Raw genomic sequence first — 24,578 nt, forward strand, 5'->3', positions numbered from 1 at the left:
TTAATACAGTTACCACTCGTTACAGCGGCGCCATTTTATAACAACCGCAATTTATAACATTTGATCTAATAATTTACTATTTTTACTGTTTATTCAGCTTAAAGTTAGACAAAACATCTCTAGTTTTTTCTACCCAAAGGTTTATTTGGGATTATTTAATTTATCAATACGCAAAATTTTATCGTCTTATTTGAATTCTTATATTTCAAACGTTTGTCGTTTAATATGAAGATAGGAAATGTTAAAAAAATGACTTATATGTATCATAATATTCAATGTTATCGCGGATTAACGATAACTCCATGCAAAAGCGTTTTCAATCTCTTTCCGCTGTTGTAAACGGATAAGGTTTAAGAGAAATCAAAGACAGCGGTTTTATAAAACTGTTTATTGCTAATAATAAATAAATATACGTTTAACGAATACTGGGAAAGTTTTATATTGACAGATATAGAAATTGAGTTACGACTATCCTGCGAAAATTTTGCTTCAGATTCCAAAATACTTTTCAAGTAAAGATGTCTTTTCTTTTGCGTTATTCACTAGTTTAACTCTATGGGTATACCTTCTGGTATTATGGGGGTTTTGGCTTTAATTGTGATGTCCGTGCAGGCTCCAAAATATTCCTGGTTTCCGCAACCGATGGCGCCCGAGCCGTCCCTGCATGTTCCCCAGCTGTTTCCGGCTCTGTACCACCACTGAAGCACGCAGTGGTCACAGGTTACGTTCTCAGGGATGCGGTAGTTCACTTGAAAGATTCCCGAACTGGGGGGATAGTAGTCGGTGCCGCCCTCTTCTAATTCTACCGGGTATTGGTCGAAGCAAGATTGTTCGTTGCTGGAGGGGTCTGGGCATATCTTGAAGTACCAGTAACCCTTGTGGTAGGCCGTAATCTCGACTGTAGCTGTGAACACCTCACCAGCCTCGTACTCCGCCACGATGATCCCCAATCCATACCTCCCTCCTAGCTCGTGACTTCTTGGTACTGGTTCATCGTAAGCATCACCGCATATTCCACATCTATATTTAAGCATAAAAATATACAATAATTTAGTGACAATAAGATATCGCCGGTCGACGCTCTACCATAATTCATTGATGATTTCAAGTTCAATAGTAGAATGGAAATGTCATTATCTTGGGCATTCGGTGACAGACGCATGTCAAAGTCATGGTGAAGTTTATAATGTTTGTCACAACGAGTATGAACCACACAGTGATTAAGAATATTATTCGTCCTACAAATAAAAACGTCAAAATTATCCATGACTTCAGTGCGAAAGAAGCCATGGCATTAATAAAAAAAAATGTAGTACCTACAAAATAAAGTCTGTATATTTTTGGATTTTTAAGACTTTGTAATTAATTTTGATGTGATTTTTTTAAATAGATAGAGTTATTTTAGGGAAAGGCCTATATGTATAATGCATACAAAATAGATATAGTTATATAGTTTTAGTGGTTTTTAATATGATGTGTTAAACAAACCCATTTCTCCGGGTCGCATACCATAAGCTGGTTGAACCCTTACAGATATAACAAAAAAATGTGCGCTGTATTGGTATCTCTGAGGGCTACGGAACAGTTCGGAAGGGTATCCCCTGTATTTATTTTAAATACTTAAAAGATTGGAAAATTATAATAAGGTGATTGGAATGCCGGACACTAGACCCTGTTGAATTATATCGTTTAAAATTTTCAAGTATTCTTTATAACATTTAGATTATTTCTTCTATTGAGTCCGAAAGCGTCGGTAGTGCAGTCGCATATTGTAAAATAAATAAATACTCTATTAATACCGATCATAGTTCATACTACATATAGTTACAAAACAAAGTCCTTTCCGCTACTGTCAATTAGTCCGTCTGTCTGTTCGCAAAGATCTCCAAAATTTCTGCCCCGATTTAACGGAAAGCTACATCTGTTTGGGGTGCAGGCACATCTGGAGCGGGTGAGTAGTTAAAGCTAATATAATGACATTCATTTTGCTTAAATAAGGAGCTTTGTAATTTTCTTTTCCACATATGTACTTTTAATCTTTCCCCGTCTTTAATTCTACTTTTTAAAGTTTCAGAAAAAGGATAGTTTTCGCTTTCACTTATTAAAATTATAATTATATATTTTTATTTGAAATTTTGATAAAGATAGCTTTTCAAATTTATATTTAGTAATAACCTAAATACATTTTTTTCATTTTATACATTTCTTTCGAGCACTATGTAGTTGATGTTTTATAACCTGGGGAACAGAGTAGGAAAATAATAAGTTGCACATAATTTTTAAAACTTTTTGATTGACTTCCTCTCAAGGTTATACTTTACATTCACTTGACATATTCTAGAATACAGATGACACCTGGTAAAAATCTCATGTATAAGCTGTTTGGGTACCGTTTAAATCAATGAATGTAAACAAAACTTACTTTCCCCCATTGATGTCATATTGATGTCCGTAACCGCCGCAGTTGACGCCGGAGTCGTCGTAGTTAGCGGGTGTTTTGTACCCGTAACGCCACATTGAGGCTCGGGAAGGTGGGTGCAAAACCCTCCCGTGACCGGAAACGTATACCACTAGAACAGCCAGCGCCACAGCTTGGAAGATCACCTGCGGCAGGAGAAAAACTATGTTAACATTCGTCGAAAAATGAAAGCATTGTAACAACAAATATGATACATATATGAAGTAGGCTGCAAATAGGGAAAAACATTATCATTTCTATAATTTTCAAGTATATAACTAAAAGTAAGCATAAGAATTCCTGTGCTAAATGATAAAGACGTCTTAATATTATTGTCTCCATTGTTTTCAATGACTGCTCCCGGGATGTGACGATGAAAGTAAATACCTATTTTTACTTTGTTACTCATTCACTGAAAATCCATACTTACTGGAAGCAGGGACCTTCGTTGGTGATACAGTGTAAGAAAGATGACAAAAACAGACATACCTTCATTGTGCTCTTTAAAAACAATATTTTTGTCTATGTCACACAAGCAGAGTAACTGTTAACAAATCAGGCTCTCGCCATTTATATTAGGAATTTCAATTCGTTGTAAAACATTATCTATAGATATCAGTACACTCAGAATTACATGTATAATAAAGGATTATTTAATTTGTACTATAACAGATAAAAGAATAAAGACTTAAGGTATTTGCCGATTCTCTCGATCGATGTAGAAAGAAAATTAAAAACTCTGTGTTAATATTTTTTTTATTAAACAGATACGTTATCTATATGATGAAGTTTCCCGCTTTTTTTTCTATTTATAATTTATCGTTTTATTCGGTTACAATAAAACCGTCTTTATTTCCAACATTTCCGACGACTCGACACGTCATCAAATGTTTTTGTGATATCAAATAGCTTTATCGAATGTTTTCTTTGAATCATAACAAATATATTTGCTTGATGTCGGTTAGCGTTAGCAACGCTATAGTCAGAACGACAACGAACAAAATTCTTGATTTTTAACAAGCCTTTATATTCACTAATATGTATTTTTCAATTTAACCATTTTCCAAAATTATCGTGAAAGCGGTTCGTTGACGAAAAGAAATATAATATATATCGGCGTAATTCTTATTATTGGAATAACTAATAATTGAGAGTACCTAGTTGAAGTTATCAGGTGTCAGCCGCATAACCTCCTGCGGGGCCACCTGTGCAAGTGTAGTCACAACAGTGTTGGTATACATAGAGGCGAGAGTAAAGGTTATGAGATTACAGAATACAGATAGGCTCGCTCGAGCCGTTGCAAAGATCGGACCTCTTCGAAGGAAGAGGTTCGTCAAACCGTCTACGAGGCTACCATCTAGGGTCTGAGATCCTGACGACATTCAAGAATAAAGTTATGCTGACGTCACTCTTTTCAAATACGACAAAGTGTTTCCTACTCCGACATATATAAAAGTAATTGTTTTTTTCTAGTACTTTTGACGAAATCCTTTTATATTAGATTTCCTCAGCTATAGAGTTCAAAGAATTGTCACTAATCATTTTTATTTTATATGATAAGAGGAAAATTGTATTTTACAGAGCCCCAAAAACTGGCATTTAGGAAAACTATTGGGATTTATTATTAGTAATAAGGATTTTATTTATTATTATATACTTAAATTACGTACGCGTTCTAATCCTAAATTATTAACTCAACAGCCGCGAAATTAAAATTATCTCTGTTTGAAATTAAATGAAATAAATTGTATACAATTTATCTATATGCTTAGGCTTAGTTTTCATAGTTACACTACGCACGAGGCGTTCCCTGTTTCTTATTTAATTACCTACGTTAATACGGTAACGTGCGGAAAACGATGCTAACTCTGGTAAGCACACCGCTCTTTTCCAACGTCATAAGATAAGATAAGATTTGTCTTTTTTAAGTTTCTTTGGTTGAAATTATTTTTGTTGTATTATAAAAGTACAAGGGTTCGTGAGATATTCTCGCATTTAGAACAATGATTGAAAATACTTACTTTCCTTTTATTTTCGCACAGTCTTATAGAATTTTATTAAACTCCAACAAAATCGCCTTATTTATGAACAATTTGTGAGGTCCAGAAAGAAAATCAATAGGTGTTACAAATAGGGTGAATGCGCTATTTAATTTAAACGAGTATAATGAAAATTATGTAGCTCGACCTGAAGACTTCCTCTTCGTTATATAAATTATAAATGGACTCGAATTTAATGCGTAGTAGTTAGTGTTACTAACAAAGTAACATTTAGGCAATTCTATTTCTTTATATGTTCGTGTCTAGTTAAAAAATGGATCAACCGTTTGTGACAGATTGGTGTTAGTTAAATTCGTTTTAGTGATGTCAAAATGGCGGGTTTGTAATAATGTCTTTTAACCCCAATCGTATTACCTACATATATAATCTATGTATCAAATTATGAGAACCCAAAACGTGACAACAGAGGTAATTCTGTTAAAGAAAAGAAAATTAATTATTAACAGTCGGAGTCACGATGCGAAATGGAACGAACAATCGTATTTACGTTTTATATTTTAACGTTATATTTATTTGTTATTTCCGGTTCGAAAATTATCGTCCATCTTTATTGCTGTCATTCCAGTTTATTGACATTAAATGACGAGTTTATTTAGTTGAATATAAAGCTGATTCGGGCTTAAATATTTTTATAATGGTTGTTCGATAATTTTCCAATTTGTCCATTTTGAATCAGAGAATCTCCGACTTAAGGATTGGATTATTACGATAGGATATTAAGGCATTAATAATGGAAGGCTGTGCGTACCAACACAATCTACCAACTTATATACCGTTTCTAAATTTCTAATAAAAACTTAGTTTCCAAAAGGTAGGTAAAGTATTTTCTTCCCTTCTATCCGTTCAAAGAGTACATCAGACAAAGGGAAACTGGCTGCAAGGGTATCCACAGCTCTTAAATAGCATTAAATAGCTTCCCCAGCTACGTGTTCGAATTTGGTTTTCTAAACACTGCTGAAGTGAGTCTTATAACGGGGAGGATAGACTATATATGATATAACAAGAGTTTGCTTGACAAAAGGTTGGGGAGGAGTCAAGCCCACGTTTTTTAGTGAACCAAATGATAGTGCGCATCCTTATTGAGGCTCAACGCTCTTCCATCCTTTTTATTAAACACGTAGTTTTAATTTTAAAGCAAAGATATTAAAAGGATACAGAACTTTAGTGACAACCTCTCTGCTCTACTTTTGTATGGAACACGGTATGAATAAAATTATTATCAAGCGAGGCAACTGGTCACACTCACTACCTCGGTAGCCAGAAAAAGGGGTGACAGCGAAAAATATCATGAGATTTAATTGCACTCCATTTATGAAATTTGTGATACATTTGTGTAACAAATGTTATTGAAAAGAGATAGGTAAAGCGACCTGATTATAATCACTAAAAAGCCAATTTAGATGACTATGCACATTATAACTATTAACTTCTGAACCTCTAGTCAAAACAGAGGAATTATCTCTGATCAGTTTTCGAAATCCTATAACGGAGCCATAGTTAAAGTTTACAACAGGTAATCTAAGATTTTCACGAGTAAATACATACTTGTTTCAGATTTTTTTTGCGTATTTAAGCATCACAATTTTTTGGATCATCCTAGTCTAGGGGCCGCGCTAGTCTTCTATGTATCTTCCATTTTTAGTGTATCTACTACCGAATCAGTAGCCTACATAGTTCAAGGACCGGCAGCTCAAGAACTATCCAAACAAACGGCGTAAACAGTAACGACTTCCAAGGAATTTAATCATCGGTACAACGACCAGTCGCTCTGAAAACCGAATAAAGGCCTACAAAGCCTCATCCAGAACAGATTGAATAAGTAACATTTGCATTACAGCGATAACAATATTCATCTTCTTTGTAGAAGCTTTATTCCCAAGTCATTTAATTTTTATCCAAGGTAGGGCTAGTACCTACGTGTCGAATAAAACTCGCTTTAAGAAACAACTTTTGTATTATCATTAGAAGTTCCTGGCCATAATTTTAGGTAAATAAGTTAATTAATAAAATCACAACTTAATGAATACTTAAAATTAACTTCAACGTCAATATATATATTTTAAATTTATTTTTTTTTTAAATTTTGAAACCAAACATTCACGAATCAATATTTCTACCAAAACAATGTCTAAAAGACGTCGGCAATTCACTTAATGTCTATGGCAGGTAAAACGTAGTCAAAAATCATTTTAAAAAATAATTACATACGAACGAGTAACAGCAAAGGGTCAAATTTGATAAAAAAAAATAACATTATACTCATATAAAGTAATATTAATAATAGTGGGGGTAGCCAACGAACCAAGAGCTTCCTGCAACGAGGATAGCGTATCTCGTGTCAACTCCAAAGCAACATTATAAGAGTAAGTTTCCATGCTTTCAATAGTTGCTCATTATAATTTTCTCAAAGGAAAATATAATACTTAAATAACTTTCCGAGCGACATTGGTTATTTATTTCGACTATTTACATCTAATTAAACTAACAATAGGGAGGAACGATTCAGATAATTAACTTTTACCTAACTATTATACATCACAGATCGAGATATAAAAATAAATAATTTCCAATACAGCGTGCGACAGGTGACTATCGGTTATGTAATGCACGAGTTTTCCTTTCAGAACATAAATTTGTTATTCTCCATTCAGACACGGATCATAATTATCAATAGAGTTAATGAAATAACTAGGAACAATTAAAGTAAACGAGTAATTACTAACTAAATAGATAAAACAAGACAAGAGAAAAAAAAGCAACCCATACATCGAGCCTCAAAAGTCGGTTCAAAAAGTTGGCAGGCACTTACAAATTAACTTGATAATCTTATGTATTACTAGTTCTGGTGACGTCACTGACATTTGCTAAAAATCATTTCGTTCGAATTGACTAGAGCTCTCAATTAACCTAACGAACAACTTTAGCTTTTTACAAGTTTAGATTTGTCGATTACATTTTAAAGAAATTGAAAATAAATAAATATTAACAAAACAAAGAGGATTACATAAAAAAATCAATAATATTCCAAAAGGAACCGATGATCAGTTCCATTACAATATAATCATCACCCGTGCGGAATGCAGATGAAACGTACTATCAATTTGTAAACGGATCAACGTCACGTCGCAGCCCAGTCCTAGCCACTCCCGTCCTCGCTCGTCTTATAGTCTGCAACGATCTCCCCCTTCTTGGAATCAGCTTTATGTTTCTCATTTTCCTTTTCATTGCTCTTACTATTCAAATCTTTATTTTCTGCGTTATCTATGGATTTATTTCTTCCCCCGTCTTTATTGTTTTGAAACGCTTCGTTTAAAATCTTTTCGAATTCCGACGACACCTTGTTGAGGTTCTTTTTCATTGTAGTATCCGGATAGTTCTGAGATTAGTGCGTTTTATTAATGCAAGTTTTTTGGGTGGATAGTTTTTTTTTTAAATTCATTTTAGGATTCGGACACTTACCTTGAGGTAAAGTCTTACATTGTTAAAAATGCGTCTAAAATCTTGAACAACCTGTTCGTATTCGGTGTAGGATGAATTTTTGAGCTTTGTTGAAATATCGTTAAGACACATAGGATACTTTACGACCTCATAAAATCTCGGAGCCTGGAAATTAAAAATAAAATAGTTACTAACCTCTTTAGTCTGTTTGTCTCTTATGCCATTCAATTGCATTAAATGGCAGCTCTTAAAAACACCTATACGGCAAATGTAACTTTGGATGCCTTAATTTTATGTTATTTAGTATAAAATTAAAGATTTGTTTCCAAGAGTAAGATTCGAACCTGTAACCTCCGGCGTTTATATCTATACTTTATAGCGACCAGAACATATTAGCGACATATTTGCAGGTTTATATTTCAGTCTATCTCAAAATATTGTCTATGGCACAACAAATTTTTCTTTATGATAATAACCAACCTACCACTTTTATGTCCATATCAAGCTGTATAAAATTAGCTTCGTTGAAATGAGATAATTGGGTTAATATATCTTCAAATCTCTTAACGATCGAGGCAGACAGGGGTTTTTTCTTTTTTGGATGGTACCACATCCCTGATACAGCAACTTTTGACTTTTGTTTTTCATTCCTTATATAATGTCCCGTCTGATCGTAATTGGGACAACGGTTACTTTTTTCGGATTCCTCCGATCTAAAATCGATATTTTCAATTGGTTCTTGGACTGGTGATTGTCTTTGATCATTACTCGTTACATCAGTGGTAGCATCTATTGTGTTAATGTTATCTAATGATTTGTTTTGAGGGCATTCTTCACTATTAAGGTTATTAAAACTATTGTAAATTGTCTCTCGGTTCCAAACATCATTTTTTTCTGAAGGTGAATTTCTAACATCACTAGAGTATTCTACGTTTGCGCAAAAACTCAACGCGTCATAAAGGCGAGCTGTATCGGATTTAACACCTTCATATATGAAATCCATTAATTTTGGAGCAGACTGTTTTGCAGCTTCCCAAGCTCGATCCGACATCATAGAACTTAAAATGTCCAAAGACTCAACAGAACGCATATCTAAACAATTTAACGTCGGTCGAGAACAAACCTTTTGATCGTCATGGAAAGCGTCGTCTGCGCGTCTTTGTATCAAGCAGGGCCACGATTCTAAATTATATTTTGGTTGCGGTGCCAATGTAACTTGTGAAAATGGCACTTTCATCTTCATATTAGAAATCTCCTCAACCGGATTTTCGTAAATTATATCCTGCGTTGAACTTTGCAAGAAAGGAGATGACGTTGGTTCTGAAGGTTTTATTGGCACTTTATAGCTGCCAGGTTTCATATATACTTTGGATATTTCATTAAACTCATCATTTTCAGGATCAATAAATTGCACGGGGCCAGAAATATTATTCGAGATCGTCATAACATTAGAAGGAACTTGAATGTTATGAGTGTGATGAGTCAAAAATTCACTAGGTTCTTTTTGGACCATCTGACCCCACGCCGCAAAAAAATCTGCCTCTTCCTTGGTATCGCCACAGCTGTTATTCTTTGGTACATAGCAGCTTCTTAGTTCAGTCGATGATGACATGCTCGGTATCAAACTTTTTTCAACGTGACTTAAAGGAATCATTTTAGCTTTCAGCTCCATTTCTCTTCTTTGTAATATTTCAGAAGGTATACTACTTAAAATTGGCTGTTCAGGTGATTTTCCAAGTTCTGCGTCCATTTTATGTTTTAATTGTGTATACAAGTCTTTTTGATCGGCCAGGCACATTCGTTCCAATGTGCGAAAATCTGGCACATTCGTAATGGTCCAGGATTGCCGGGGTTTTGTTTCACGGAGGCATGGATCGCATTTGTATTGAGATTTTTGGTAATTATCCATATCGACTTGATCATTGAGAGGATAAAAGTTCTGTTGATTTGGAGGGTGGACTATAGGAAATTTTTTGTATGTCACATTAGATCGAGATGGCCACGAATTGTCATTGTAGGTTTGTTGTCCCGCTGGTGTTTGACTTTGAGCCCATGGTGGTTGCATTACATTGTAAGCTTGGGGTGATGCGCTGACAGGTCGTGGGGTACTAACATGAGCCTTTGTGGTTTGAAATTTGTTCTGGTTTTGGTGTCTAGGCGCGGCTGAATTCGTAGCGTAATAATTATGTGTAAAACTTTTTTGTTCCATTGTAAAGCCGTGATCGAGGCATTTAAATGTTTTATAAATGTGAGTTAACATTTCTTTTGTAACTGCTTGCCATTGAACAAAACACTCTCTTATGTTTTGGCTGTAATATTTGTTTTCGATTCTTGAAAAAGTCTCATGTTTTTCACTTAACAATTCCTTGACACCCTTCCACCCATCGAGAATTCTGACAAAGGAAAATATGAAATTCTTTATCACCCAAGGAATTCCTTGGGAATGCAAATTGGCAACAGCGCTGTCTGGTTTCTGCACGTTGGATCTCGTCTTAGCACAAATTGAATGGATATTTTTAAAACATGGTCTGTTATGATGCGCGATTGCTATATTTTCTGCGTCAGTGCAAGCTTCTATTGCCAATTGTACAATTTGATTAGGAATCTGATCGTGAATAACTATTTTATCCAAAGCAGTAAGCAACATGTCTGAAGATCCAGAGGCTTTGTTTTTATCGTCGTCTTTAATAGATCCTTTTTGATTTGGTTTTAAACTATTCCCTTCATTTCTATAATTAGAGTCAGGTATATTACAAAGTTCTGAGACCATTTTTTCTCCTTCAGCAAAAAAATCTAAACTAGAAGTAGAATCCGAAGCTAAGTTCCTATCTACATTTCTGTGGCGATCCGTTTCTGTACTGTTATCTTTGAATCTTTCTTGGTAACGAGGATCTGCGTTATATGCGTTCCTTTTGTCGTGACTTTTGACAATTTTTTTCTTTGCCCCCGTACCGATTGGTTCCTGGTGTGACAAGGACCAAGTATTTTGGGTACGCCGATCCGAATTAAGGCGTTCAGCCATCATTCCAGTACTAGAGTAGTTGGAAGACGTTGGATCAAATACTAGTCCAACTAGTGGTGAATTTGGAGGTGAACTAAAAGTAGGGGCCAAGGGATTGGTATATCTGAAAATATGTTTAAATATAATATATTTAAATGATTATTAAGAAGAAGAAGATTCAAGTATTTTTAATTATTTTGTCTTTTTTAACCACTTTTTAGCTATCATTTTGATCGTTTGTACACCTTACCTAGAATTATGATACTGTTGACTCGTTGACGCTTCACAGTAACTCGTTATACCTCTACTATACGTCGTTACTTTCTGATCTGATAATTCTTTGTTTGGAACACCTTTAAAGAGTAAAGGTTATTAAAAAAATGATATGTCTGTTATGATTTCATTGGCTTCCTGCTGATATTACCATAGCCCTTCTGTATCACAGGGTAGTGGTGTTGTATATGAAAGCCGTCCTGACAGTGGCCGTCCGTGGCATCGCGACTTTCTCCCGACTTATTTGCAATGCCGCTACCATACTCTTGCATTTGGCTTGCGGTCAGCTGAAACATTATTTTTCTTAATTATACATTAAAAAGCTCCAAAAACTGTAGACATCCGAATTAGTCCTCTACTCTTATTGTTCGCCATATGAAGTGCAATGTTATATTTTTCATTAATTTTAATATATTCCTTCATAGGAGATTGCCGATGTTGATTTTTCTTTTATGCTGATTCTCGAAATCATTTCGAAAACTCCCTCTAAATGGATAAAAGATAAGTGATAATTTTTTCTTGACTTGTCAAATAGGACCAATCTAGTTGGTAGCAATGAAAATGACGTAATGAACAATGTAATTACCAATTTCCTTTGGAATTCGTATAAAATAGATAAGTAAGAATGGCATACTAAGACCAAGATACCTTCCAATTCTAAACTACATGTCTAATAAAGAATATTATAGGATTTCCTACTCGTCCTAAATAGTCAGGAATGAGATTTTTTACCACTCACCTTTGAAAATCCTGTCCCTTTTCTGATACTATAGGTTTTCTTTATATCAGAACATAGCGAGTGTAGTAACAAACATCTACTTATGTACTGTCAAAGTCCAAACTCAAAAATCTAAGTTTAAAATATAGATAATACTTGTAATAAAACTTGTAAGAGCACTTTTGGATATTTCTTATTTCCTAAGTTATTTTTTTTAATAAGCTGATGTTCATGTTGGTATTCTGTGCCCGTTGTTCAATGCACAATGTGCGACTTGCCAATAAATTGAAATCAACCATATGATTTAGTTCAATTGTTTCCTGACATGAGTCTTGATTTTTCAGCATTTTTTTTTAATCCAAAGAGGTATCATATTTAAAGAGGTAGAAAATTTCAACAAAAAGGCCCAAAAGCTTCATTTAACTTTATTCACTTTATATACATTTCACAATATAATCGGCTGAGGAAATTTAATATTTTATTGGCATTAAAAATAAAATTTTGCTAGTATTTAAAACTGTTGGCCGTGTCAAACAGGAGGACAAATACCAAGCCGGCAAGATAATAGGAAAATTCAAATCTGCCGGAGTGGTTGCAGAGATTTTTTGTGCAAGAGCACACTTCCTGACGCCCGCCATAACCAGATCTGTGATAGCACATTCCCTGAAACAAATGTTAAAAAAAACATGATACAATTATAAAATATATTGTATATGTATATCACAGCTAATTAAAATTAATATTTAATGTTAAACAATGTTTGATAATTATTATTTAAGTGACTTAAAATTATTTATTTACTAGTTTATGCCCACGACTTCTTCCGCGTAAATTTCAGAATTAGTAATATATAGCTTTTACCCTTGACTTCGTCCGCATTCGATAGTTTTTTTGTATAGTAGTATGACAAAACCTGAGCTGTACTTTTTTGTACGTATGTTTGAATTGTGCCGAGATGGGATGAGGCCATACTAAGTGTGATTGTCATAGGTTAGGTTAGGTTAATACATTTTAAGAAGAAGATAGGTTACTGCAATACATTATTATATACGATGTTTTTTATTTTTTCTTCCTTGGCCATAAAAGTTATTTTTCCTATGGGAATGCGTTGTTTTTCCGCGGTCAAAAGTAACTCATGTCCTTTCTTAAATCTCAAACTATCTCCTTACCAAATTTCATTTAAATCTGTTCAGTAGTTTAGGCGTAAAAGTGATCGGCCCACTTGAATTTTCCCATGGGAATGCGTCATTTTCCCGGGCTAAAAAGTAGCCTATGTCCTTTCTCGGGTATCAAAATATCTCCATACCAAATTTCGTGCAAATTGTTTCAGTAGTTTAGGAGTGATTGAGTAACAGACAGACAGACAGAGTTCCTTCTGCATTTATGATATTAAATATGGATATACAAAAATATATGTTCTTATGTTACATTATTATCATTTTATAACATGTATACATATACCAATTTCTATATCCCTATAATTATATTTTTTATAACGCGTCTATTAAAATTCTATTTCCGGGCTGGATCGCTCATTTAATTCTCAGTAAAGTAATTATTTTTCATTTCTTTATGTGTATTTATTACTCTGGTAAACTATTCTTTGTGACAAGTGATAAATTTTTAGAAAAGGAAGTTTTTATGATAATTTTTTCAAATAAACTAAATAAATTCAAATTCTAAACAGAGATAAACTTATATGATCCGCCTAATTCAAAAAACTACAAATAATTACATCCCCTGTTTTGAGCTAAGCTAGCTAAAAATACACACATAAAACAACATAATAGTAAAATATATATATGTATATATTAAAGACTGGTTACAGTTTTTGGGAAGAGCCATAGTCTTTCAAAAATCAGCAATGGTCGATGTCCAGGGTTATTGGGTGGAGTGTGATAGGTTGAACTTTGAGAAAGAGACGAGGAGGGTTAAGAATTATACTAACTTTATACTTGGTCTCATCCCAGCCACAGCTCCTGATGACCCTGCTGGCTACCTGATGTCCGTTGATGTCGTGGTCCACATGCTGTACGATTTTCCTGCAGAGCGTGTGTGTAACTCCTCGATCGTGATCGCTGCAGTTCCGTTTCAAACTGTCGGGCAGCACCGCCTCCGAGCACATGGAGTTGATCGCGCTGTTGCACTCATAGCAGATTAATGCGGATCCTGAAACGAGAGATGCATACTGGTTTTGGTATTTCCTTAAATATCTAGTCCTACAAGATGGACAACACTTTTATATATTTTTTATAATCCGTCAGAATGGTGGGTATACCAACCAAAATTCCAATGCGGTATTCCTCGGTAGTTGAGGTAAATTTTGGAGACTTTGAGACCAGATCTCTCTGTTGACAAATCACAGACTAATAACTTTTGTTTCTGAGGGTACATTTGAAACGCCTTCTTCTAAAACTCTTTCTATTCTGTCCATTACAAGGAAGCTTCTTTTGATAGCTCCCATCTCAAAATTTCCTTAACCCTTAAGATCTTAAATATAATTTTAATATTTCAATATAGAATATATGATCTATATATTGAATTGATTATTATCTTGTTTGTAACTTCGTATGTTCTTTAAATCTAATAACAATAAATGGTATTATGTTAAAATATATTCAGCATTAAATTCAGTTTACAAAAAACAAACATTTCTTCGCCTACCGTGAATTTCCTTTGAAAACTTTTTATTCTTTTTAAATGTTTTCATATGTTTTTGCTAGTTCTACGTAAGAAATCGATTGCGGAGACCTAGTGATTGGTAGTATCAAACACTTATATTAATGTCATCACAAGCTTACGTCAACAAATAACAGACGCCTGGCGCTCCCAGCGCCCGACACACCCGCTTTTACAATATCACCATTCATTAGACATTAAAATTTTACTGTTGTTACATTTATATTAAAAAAATCGAAGCTAAGAATGTATCGGAAGATTTTATCACGGTTATCTTAATAAAAATTTTGGCTTTTATTTTATAAGTTAACCCTAAATATATACTAATTATTAAAAGTCTTAAGTGTTTTACCAAAACACACGTGACTGTGGCGATGTAAATGGTTTTTTTTTCTGTTAGCTACATTAACGGTCGGAAACCTTAAATAATTTAAATCTTAAGATGTATTAAAAAATAAACATTAAAGCTGCTATTTTTGTACAGGCTTAGATTTAAGATGGAATATCCCAAAAATTGTTATTTAAGTGAGATTAGAATAACATAAATAAAATCCGTACCGTACTCAAGGGCCGCCAACAGTATAACAACAACGAGAGATCTCATGCTTGCACTTCCCTGACCAAGACTGGCTTAGATTCAGCTTACTCCATGCTGTTCCAACGAATTGAATAACGCAACGGATGTGCCTCGTTCAATCACGAAAGGAAGACTCCATTGAGAATATAATTGAATTTCTTACTCATAAATTTGGATATTACGTAACAACGAAATAAAAATAGGGGCATTTTCATCAAAAAACATTTAATAAATATCGAAATTAAACAAACACAACAATACACGTTTACTCTTATATGTTACATTAGTTTTGTAATACAAATCTGTCAGATTAATATAAAGCTCTACGTTCTCTACTTAATTAAGGCAGTGTGACTCCGCTATAAATAGACTGCTCGTATTTAACATTTAACACAGAGAACTAACACATTGTTTCTAACACGAACATCGTCATGTGCATGCTAATTGGACCTGGTTCCAATAACTCATGGCCTAGATTCGGCTAATTCAATTAGAACTAATGTTTTTTTTCTATATTTTTTGTACAATTCTACGATATCTTTGGTACCTAGCTCGATACGTCCTGGAAACAGCTAAGTGAGGTCTAGAACCTAAGTAACGCGAAGGTGATCAGCATGAGAGCGGTTCCAATCGCTGGCAGGCTGGCGGAATTACAGCCGTCTTCCAAACACGAGCACACCTCCTGTCTACCTCCAAACCCTGAGCGCTGGTAGCATTGTCCCTGTGGGGCCACGTTCATATAAAATTACACCAATTCGTTACGTAACTGATCAATATATTGTTATAAATCTATGTCTATATCCTTAATATTTAAATTTGTTAACATTTTTTTCTACTTATTTTCCAGAGTTCAGACAATATACCTAATAACTTTATTAATATATACACCTAAGAGAGGACAACACGTTTGCCATTATATTATGAACTTTCCAGGTGTTATGTAATCCAGACCTTATAACTGCTGTCGTCCCAGCCGCAGCCTCTGATTATGCGGTTGTCTGGGGGCATCCCGTTCGACTCGAACTCCACAACTTGGGATATCTTCCTGCACATGGTGTCTTTGGGGCCGCAGGGCAGCCTCATGGAGTCGGGCAGCTTGTCCATCAAACATCTGGAGTCGTTGTGACTGTTGCATTGGTAACAGGTGATTGCTAAACCTGGAGGAAGATGCAGGACGTTGATTTGAATTGCATTTACAAAATTACTTGAAGGGTTCATTGCTTTAGGTGATATATATGTAATTCAGCATAATATTCGCGTACTGCCATATACTATCTCGATTTTATTTTCACATTGAATCAAACTTGCAATAAAATCTATAAATCTTTTAAACATATATATTAATAGGGTAATTATTATATTTTTTTAATTTTATGTAATCTACTTTTCCTGTCACTAGTCAGTACGTATAGGTAGGCTACAATAGCCTGTAGGCTGCAACCGTTTCCTTGACGAATGTCTTTTATATTTTTTGTAAGTATAAATCAGTTATTCTTATAACAAAGGGACTTTAATTTCATTCATTCGTATCTATACATATATGTATTTATATTAATAGCTGAATAGGTATGATAACAGCGGTGACAAGAACTAACTCACTACAGATAAGGACAAATAAGGTAATAAAAGGAATACTTCTAAATTAAAAATTACACAAAACAGCTCTACTTACAACCAGTGCACAGCGACCACACGTGTAATAAACTACATAGATTAAAATACTCGTAAAATTAGCAGAAACAATTATATTTGTCGTTAACACGAGAGAACAAGTTTTTTTTATTTGAAAATTAATTTTTCACGTTACTTTATACCACTATTATAATAACTTACAATTAGTTTAATATATTTCTTTTTTTTATTTTTCTTTTCTTTTTTTTTCTTCAATTTCTTTAAAATATTTCAAACCACTAACCGGGTCCAAGTTTGTTACATTCATCCAGTAACGAGATAAGTTTCTTAAAAGTTAATATTCTGTCCCCTTATATATGAAACACAATAGTATTAAAACAATGTAAATGACTGTATGTAATTAAAATTGTATTGGTTGAAAATATATATTTCTTATTAAAATGTTAAATTTGAATAACAGTCATTATATCGTCTATGACTCACACATATTATAAGCCGAGCGGAATTATATGAAGAATTTTAATAAATATGTATCATAAGCCGTAATGCACTCCTTGATTAAGTCTTTAGCTTTCTTCTGTTATATATATAATATATGAGGTGAGTTGAGATTTCCAAAGTATCTCCAACAAAGTACTTCAATAGAATTCTACAACAGATACATTCTACGTCATGATCGTTCTGATCCATTTTAGCTATAATCTCGTTATATCTGAATATAAATAATATACCTATGATTATCTTAACTTATCAAGACTACAGAATATTTCATTAAAAGCTTTTATACTTTCTTTTAATGTGAAAACATATATATATGTTAGCGTATGACCTCGCTATTGAAGGACAATAGTGTCATTGAAGTTGAAATTTTAGCCTCCAATTAGTGTTCTATTTCACGTAAAACAGTCTCGTAGTATTGAAATGATTTTATCAGATGAAACAAAACACTTTTAAAAGTATGCTTTATTCAGATACCTTTAAATACTATTATATATTAATACTATTACGTATTTTGTGACCAACAGATTGTATAATACACGTACACTTGTACATGTACACTTAATATATTATAACTTTATGACTTAAAATTTTTGGCATTTAAACAAAAAACTAGTATCAATAAACGCAAGCATTTAAGATTAATGACAAATCTTCTCTAATAAAGTAAAAAGTATTATAACGTAATATCTAATACAGGAATTTTACGTTATTATAACGTTAAATAACGTAAAATTCCTGTATTTAATGTTATGAAGATATATCTTTAAATAAAACATTTTTCTTTTTAGGTTTCATCCTGAAGTTTATTAATAATGAAACGTTTAAACTTTAAAGTTTCTTCATTTGTTATCCGAAACAATTGTGAATGGATGACTTTTAGTTAAAGTTATAGTTTTTACATGAAATCTGCTATAAAATAACATGTGTCTATCAAAAGTTGTGACGTCATTTCCAGTGCTCTATATTTTTAAATTACAAGGTCATTCACGCTGTTAATAAATAGCGAAGATTTATTGAAATATAAAACACAAAATTTTTAAGAAGCTATTTCTGAAATATATATTTCTGAAAGTACATTTGAGCATAAAAACTATAATGATTTAGGGATAAATATTAAGCCATTAAATCGTCACACATTTGGCATATCCAAAATGTCTTTAAACTAACGCAGTCATAATTAGATAAATCACAAACCTTGTTGGAGCAAACTACATAAAACCGCTAAAAAGCAAAGCGTAACTAGCGCCATCTTTTCCTGTTGACACTGGTTTCGTCCGCTGTAGACCGCGCGCGTATCTGATCTCAATGCGACTGAATGGTGACTGGGCGGGGTGTTTAGATCCTATACAAATCAACAGTGCTTATCCAATTGCTGTAATACGTACAAATTGAGGGATATATAGAGCACGAGAGTATTGGTTCCTGAATGAAGGGCCACTACATATATTACCTTTAGTACCGGACACTTATGTCATTACCGATTTAGTTTTACTTTTAACTATGAAGTTATTGTTTAGAATTATTCCAACTATCGAAACTTTTCACTGAAACTGTTTTTATTTTGCAATTTATTAAATAATCTCAGTAAAGCCAGTACTTTCTCGATCTAACCACTACAAATTATTGCATTGATGTTCCTCCTAAATTAACATGAACAAAGGAATAGTCTGTCATGTGTACTTGTGTGTTAAACGCACCCTAATTTCATGTCACATAAAATAGAAATAACATCAACATATTATAATGGTCTCGTTTTAAAAATTTTAAAAGTAATTTTATTTACCAATTTTATACTGACAATGAGATATTCTAGAGAGATAATATCACATACGGCTGAAAAAAGTGCTGACCCAACGATCGATTATTTTTGCCAAAAACGCTAGTGCCTGTCATCCGATGGTACGGCAGCATTTATATTTTACCTATCAAACTTGTCTACCATAAAATTATATATATAATTTTATTGTAGATCTTATTTACCTTACCTTTTAACCTATACTAGCTGGCAGACTAGTCCCTAAGCTATCCTAACATGTTTAATGTTTACAGTAAATTGTCTTTGAATTACGAGTACATTTTGCAAGTATATATTTTTTGTGATACATTATAAAAGAAAATAAAGGTAACTCCAATTAAACTCGTGAATTTCTGTTGACGCTTAGTTTTTTAAAGAATACACAGATTGATCCAAAAAATTTATTTATGTATATGTACTTTATATTACTTATAAAATGTATCTCATTTTTTGTATTTAAATTTATCTATTTCTTAGGTTCACACGTCGACTAACTGACTCTATCACTCAAGTATCATGTCTTGTTTGATGGATTCTCAAGTACTTTGATTTTTGTTAAACGAAAGCCATGATCCCGTTATAATTTAGTAACGGGGTCGTTAAGGAGAATGATTTCCTCTTTTCCTTGTATGCAAGTAGGGTAAACATAACAAAGATACGGTTTCTAATGTTCCTAGCATCCTCCAAACTGTTAATTCTCCTTAAACTAATATCATTATATGAGACAAAGCAAGTAGATGTTTCCTGCGCCCGCGCACGGTTCGTCTAACAAGCTGAAATACGGGGAGCAGCGCTAGTCATGACTACCGGCTTCTCTCGGATCTAATACATATAAAACTATCTATACTTCTTTGGTGTAAACTTCTGTCGGTCCTAAGTAATATAATCGTGCCAATGAATAACAAACAATTAATAAAACATATAATATATTTTTATAACTGTATAATATGTTTTATACTATACACAGAGTATGTATAAATGTTTTGTAATAAATATAATGTAATATAAAAATATAAATTGATGATTTTTTTTTTTGTTAATGAGATTTTTTTATTAACTTTCAAATTTACATTTATTGGAATCGTAAATTAAAAGAGGCAGGAACTTTTTATTTTAAATAAAATAAAAAAAAAATATGAAGTTTCGATATTCAAAAAATATATAAATAATCAATAAGGATTAAAAAAAAAAAGTTTTCCTAATATCTTAATATTTTTTTATTATTTTTTATTCTAATCGCCTTTGACGGCTGCGATGGAATGAGGTGAGTGGAAATATAGTGTGGAAGCAATTTGTTTCACGGTTTGATGAGGTGATGGGTCACATCCGTGAGACAGGTCCCCTGGCCAGTCAAGGACAGGCGACTGTCACACTTACGTTATAGTGGCAAATATAATTAATTATCATATAACTTCGTACGTTCGATGCTTAACACCAGTCACTCCAATATTAGATATTATCGAAAACTTTAGATTTTCAAACAATTTTCATATCATGTAAATTTCATATGTACGAACTATATAAGTGTAAATATGTTCGTTGGTTTTTACGTAACAAAAATATAGACATAAATAACTTAAAAACAAGAAGTCACTTTTTGAATTTTTAAAGCATTTACGTGCTAAACTAAACAAGACATTTAAACTTTAGAGACATTCTTTATATTTTATGCAAATAAATACTAACATAACAAAATTATAGCTCAAAACATTAGGTACATCTAATAATAATTCTCATTATATCTGTCTGATAATGAGTGAAAGAGCAAATCAAGTTGTCCTTGAAGGTTTACACGCTGCTGGGATATCCATAAAACATAAACTGAACTTAGAGAACACGAGTATAATGTTAGACAGATCGTAAACGTTAGATTTAAATCACTAGAGAAGTTTTTTCACTACTACATTGACGTAGAGTCTAGAAGCAACAACAAAGACAATTTTAGTCTAAGATATGTCAAAACAAAGTTACTTTTGTTACGGTTTACGTCCTTATAAAAAAAATTTAGTGCATAAGACTGCAGAGACTTGGACGATCAGAAAACTAATACTGCAGACCTTATCAAATACAGCTGGACGTATAGAAAAAACAAAGATGAAAACACAAGAAAAAAAATTGCAAATCACGCAAAAACATAAATAATATATACACAACCACAACACAATAAAATTAAATCAGTACATAAGGTTTATTACATAGGCGATACAATGAGCTCCAAACAAACAGAAATACAAACAACTGCTGACAACAACACAGAAATAGGAGGAAGTATGTTGTCAGACACACCAAGACATGACATCGATGATGGGGAACACGACCAACAGGGAGGAAAGATGGAGGAACGGCAAACGTCGTCTGAGAAAATATAGAGCATTAGATTCTTTGGCAATACGAAACTAAAACAGAATTCAAGACCACTTTAACTTTTACGATATCTGTTGCGTACTGTCCAACTAGACGCAGACGAGTTAACTTAGCGATAAGACATACACAAATCTGGCAAAGAGACTGCGTCTATATATAGGAACTAATGGCAAAACGACATAAATTATGATGTTTCTCACGAAAATGTCACATTTCTTATAAAAAATTGTTTCACAGGTTTTGTGATGTATCAAAAATTCTGTTACAGCCTTTTAAAATCAGCATTTACAGTCATTTCACCCACTTTAATACAAATGACTAATAATGGGAGGCCGCAATACACATAGAACAACCGAAAACTCACACACCACCGACGTAAAATTGATCTGAAGACTGGGTTAGATTAGATGCAGAGAAACCGAAGTACTAAAGGAATTAAAATCGTTGAACAAGAAACATCTCCTTGATATGACCTAATATTAGACAATTCCAAAAAGTCATGATCATGATTTAAAAAAAAGTCTAAGTCTATCTATGTTTAAAAACGAACTCTCTCCGTCACCCAGCTTCCTAGCCTGATATCTTTGACATGACGGGGCAAGATCGGTCTTTTCTGCTAGTAACTAGTGAATTTAAAGGATAAAACCAAGAAAAACACATGTCAATATCTTATACTCGTATATCTATAGTTATGAACTGATAGACAGGTCCTTGCGTGATACTCGAGTCGGCTGTTTCCTGCTGTGCTCTGTTCCTCCAGGTCAAACGTTTCTAGTCGTAACTATGAAACTTAATCCAATAAGGTAATGACCTAAACCGAGTCTAGCTCTGTATTGGAGCGGAATCGATTAATCGAGTCCGTTATATCCGAATATTGGTGCACAAATATAGACGTACCGTATCGAAAAAAATAATGCTCGTAGCAGAGAGCACTATATACATTTTAATGTTTTGTCTCACTTTTTAATTTCGATCTCACTACTATTTTGCTAACCGACACACGGATATATCATAAATAAGGTTATCTATCCACCTGAAAGTAAAATCAATAGAAAATAGAAAATCCCAGTTGGACTCAAACACGCTTACAATTTGAACAGGCGCTTCTATTTGACAAACTTTAAATAGTCGTCTATGGCGTAGATAGAAGAGAATTAAAAGGATATAAATTATAAGTATGAAGTAAACATCAGTCGCATCTTGAACTGTCAGGTGTTTGAAATAATATGGAAGAATAGTTAGTTGTGAACTTTCGCTTTAATCCAGTAGTTAAACATAAAAAAATATACGGAGTTGCCACTTCAATTAATAACATTGATTTCAATGATTTTTGTACATAGTTTTGCTAAAAACTTTTTGGATTTGAGAGAAAAACGTTTCCATTCCTTTGGTGAATTCGAACTAAACAGTCCAAGTCATTCTTAGTGAGGAGTCTCCCCTAAAAAAAACTCCCTTAATAAAATATATTTCATCTTGTGCCTTATGATAAAATGACTAACAGATATTTGCTCTAGAGTATTAAAAAATATATATATTAAATATTTCCTAAAGAAAGTTAACAATATATTATATTACTTTATATAGAAAGCGGTTTAGCTAAATTTTTTATCATTGCTCACAATCTCACCGCTGCGAACTATAAAATCCTGCTCTTCCTATTTAAAAAAAAATTGGTAGAAAAATATGTCATAAGTTTTTACTAAGTGCCAGATTAAGCAATACATCGATTTAACAGCATGGATATCGTTTCTTAACTGAATATAATTATGTATTTCTAATTATATACTAATCGAGTTCCTAAGAGAGGAGAGCCAAGCTTGTGAATCACCTGGTTTCAATAATGTTAACTTGTACCTATCTCAATAAAACTGAATATAACTAGTCCCCTAGTATCGTTGGCCATGAACAAAACATATAAGCGTGTCTATATCTACGGTGATGTCTGTTCAAACATTATTTATTGAATATACCATAAATATTAAAAGTAAGTATTGGGAATCTTATGATTGTTGGGCACAGGAGCACTAAGCGATAATATTAGGTAATAACGTGTTATTGATAATCAATTTAAGTATATTTTGAAGTCAAAAATATATGATAAAGTGTTTCCCTGTGTTCCTTTTAACAAATAATTATAAAATATACACAAAAATATATAATTTCTTTGGCAAGACTTATTAAATTGACCAAAAAACAAATTTAATGTATACTGTGAAACGCCTTGACAATTTTAATAGCAGTATCTACTTTGTGTGTCGTATGTGAGATTTTGGAAGCACACCAATTTCGCAATACAAAATGTTTTCATTCAAAATGATGTTTCATTTTGAATTGTTAATAGTTGGAGTTCCGCATAAATATATACAGGTATTACTTAATGAAATAATGGAAAATATCATAGAAAAAAAAATAGCACGCACTACATTAACAAAGCAAATAGTTCAAGGAAATAAATTTTGACATTTTTACATGTTTTAGAATAAAATTTTAAAAAGCATAATGATGGATAAGGTATATTTTATGTAGTAGATAATGTTTATTTACATACTGTACATAATACAGCGTTCGATAATTAGTCAGAGCTAATTCAGAATAAGCAGTGCGTGCAAACACTTATTCTGTAAGGGCATACGAAGTAATTACTTAATTAACCGACCACGGTGACGGTTCATGTTCGTCGGTTTTATTGATGAAACATTTGTTTAAATACGCCTATTCCGATAAAAACACATTTTAATTCTGAAATTAACTAATGGCAACATTTATGTTTAATAATAACAAATTTTTGTTCATTAATAAAATTAACTACGATCAAATTAACATAAAAATAATATTTAATTCTAGTTTGATTTAATATTTTATACTTATATATAATATTAAGGACAGTTATATTTTCAGTTTTCAAAAATTAAATACATATGTTCTAACCTATAAGTATTATAATCATATTTAATTGACAACAATGTCTTCGAGGTCATTTGTGTTTCGTAAATTTTAAATTTTTATCATATAATAATACGTTTATGTTGTACTTTTGCTGTAACCCTGCAATCCTGTATTCGTCTTAGTCTTTTCAGACATA

The 24,578-nt window shown here is 32.9% G+C and overlaps 4 protein-coding genes and 1 non-coding gene across 5 annotated transcripts; all 5 read right to left on the bottom strand.

Moving 5' to 3' along the window:
• Positions 1-373: 373 nt before the first annotated feature.
• On the bottom strand, positions 374-3,070 carry LOC116771550 (uncharacterized). The gene is made up of 3 exons (XM_032663431.2): positions 2,948-3,070; positions 2,423-2,604; positions 374-1,020 (listed from the first exon to the last, which is right to left on the bottom strand). The coding sequence occupies exons 1-3, from the start codon at positions 2,951-2,953 to the stop codon at positions 543-545; spliced, it is 666 nt and encodes a 221-aa protein (XP_032519322.2). The 5' UTR covers positions 2,954-3,070; the 3' UTR covers positions 374-542.
• A 3,008-nt stretch (positions 3,071-6,078) lies between these two features.
• On the bottom strand, positions 6,079-6,183 carry LOC133319354 (U6 spliceosomal RNA). Its single transcript, XR_009752996.1, has one exon. It is a non-coding gene; the product is annotated as a U6 spliceosomal RNA (small nuclear RNA).
• Positions 6,184-6,453: 270 nt separating this feature from the next.
• On the bottom strand, positions 6,454-12,244 carry LOC116771530 (uncharacterized). Its single transcript, XM_032663406.2, has 6 exons — positions 11,970-12,244; positions 11,382-11,517; positions 11,208-11,310; positions 8,441-11,081; positions 7,978-8,121; positions 6,454-7,894 (listed from the first exon to the last, which is right to left on the bottom strand). The coding sequence occupies exons 2-6, from the start codon at positions 11,500-11,502 to the stop codon at positions 7,655-7,657; spliced, it is 3,249 nt and encodes a 1,082-aa protein (XP_032519297.1). The 5' UTR covers positions 11,503-11,517; positions 11,970-12,244; the 3' UTR covers positions 6,454-7,654.
• Positions 12,245-12,354: 110 nt separating this feature from the next.
• LOC116771251 (uncharacterized) lies at positions 12,355-15,336 on the bottom strand. The gene is made up of 3 exons (XM_032663053.2): positions 15,186-15,336; positions 13,897-14,117; positions 12,355-12,611 (listed from the first exon to the last, which is right to left on the bottom strand). Exons 1-3 carry the CDS (start codon positions 15,229-15,231, stop codon positions 12,453-12,455), a joined length of 426 nt encoding a protein of 141 aa, XP_032518944.2. The 5' UTR covers positions 15,232-15,336; the 3' UTR covers positions 12,355-12,452.
• A 76-nt stretch (positions 15,337-15,412) lies between these two features.
• On the bottom strand, positions 15,413-18,688 carry LOC116771252 (uncharacterized). Its single transcript, XM_032663054.2, has 3 exons — positions 18,532-18,688; positions 16,156-16,361; positions 15,413-15,925 (listed from the first exon to the last, which is right to left on the bottom strand). Exons 1-3 carry the CDS (start codon positions 18,584-18,586, stop codon positions 15,788-15,790), a joined length of 399 nt encoding a protein of 132 aa, XP_032518945.1. The 5' UTR covers positions 18,587-18,688; the 3' UTR covers positions 15,413-15,787.
• Positions 18,689-24,578: the final 5,890 nt, after the last annotated feature.

This window comes from Danaus plexippus, chromosome 17 (genome assembly GCF_018135715.1).
Source record: "Danaus plexippus chromosome 17, MEX_DaPlex, whole genome shotgun sequence".
Lineage (NCBI taxonomy): Eukaryota > Metazoa > Arthropoda > Insecta > Lepidoptera > Nymphalidae > Danaus > Danaus plexippus.

Coding starts and splice junctions, on each gene's coding strand:
- LOC116771550 (XM_032663431.2), bottom strand. Junction 1,021..2,422: donor TATGACATCAATGGGGGAAA/GTAAGTTTTGTT, acceptor GCTTAAATATAG/ATGTGGAATATGCGGTGATG.
- LOC116771530 (XM_032663406.2), bottom strand. CDS start 11,502: ATGCAAGAGTATGGTAGCGGCATTGCAAATAAGTCGGGAGAAAGTCGC. Junction 11,082..11,207: donor CAACAGTATCATAATTCTAG/GTAAGGTGTACA, acceptor ACATATTTTCAG/ATATACCAATCCCTTGGCCC. Junction 7,895..7,977: donor ATGTAAGACTTTACCTCAAG/GTAAGTGTCCGA, acceptor CACTAATCTCAG/AACTATCCGGATACTACAAT.
- LOC116771251 (XM_032663053.2), bottom strand. CDS start 15,231: ATGAGATCTCTCGTTGTTGTTATACTGTTGGCGGCCCTTGAGTACG. Junction 14,118..15,185: donor GTTGGCGGCCCTTGAGTACG/GTACGGATTTTA, acceptor CTCTCGTTTCAG/GATCCGCATTAATCTGCTAT. Junction 12,612..13,896: donor GGGATGAGACCAAGTATAAA/GTTAGTATAATT, acceptor CATTTGTTTCAG/GGAATGTGCTATCACAGATC.
- LOC116771252 (XM_032663054.2), bottom strand. CDS start 18,586: ATGGCGCTAGTTACGCTTTGCTTTTTAGCGGTTTTATGTAGTTTGCTC. Junction 16,362..18,531: donor ATGTAGTTTGCTCCAACAAG/GTTTGTGATTTA, acceptor ATCTTCCTCCAG/GTTTAGCAATCACCTGTTAC. Junction 15,926..16,155: donor GGGACGACAGCAGTTATAAG/GTCTGGATTACA, acceptor GTGGCCCCACAG/GGACAATGCTACCAGCGCTC.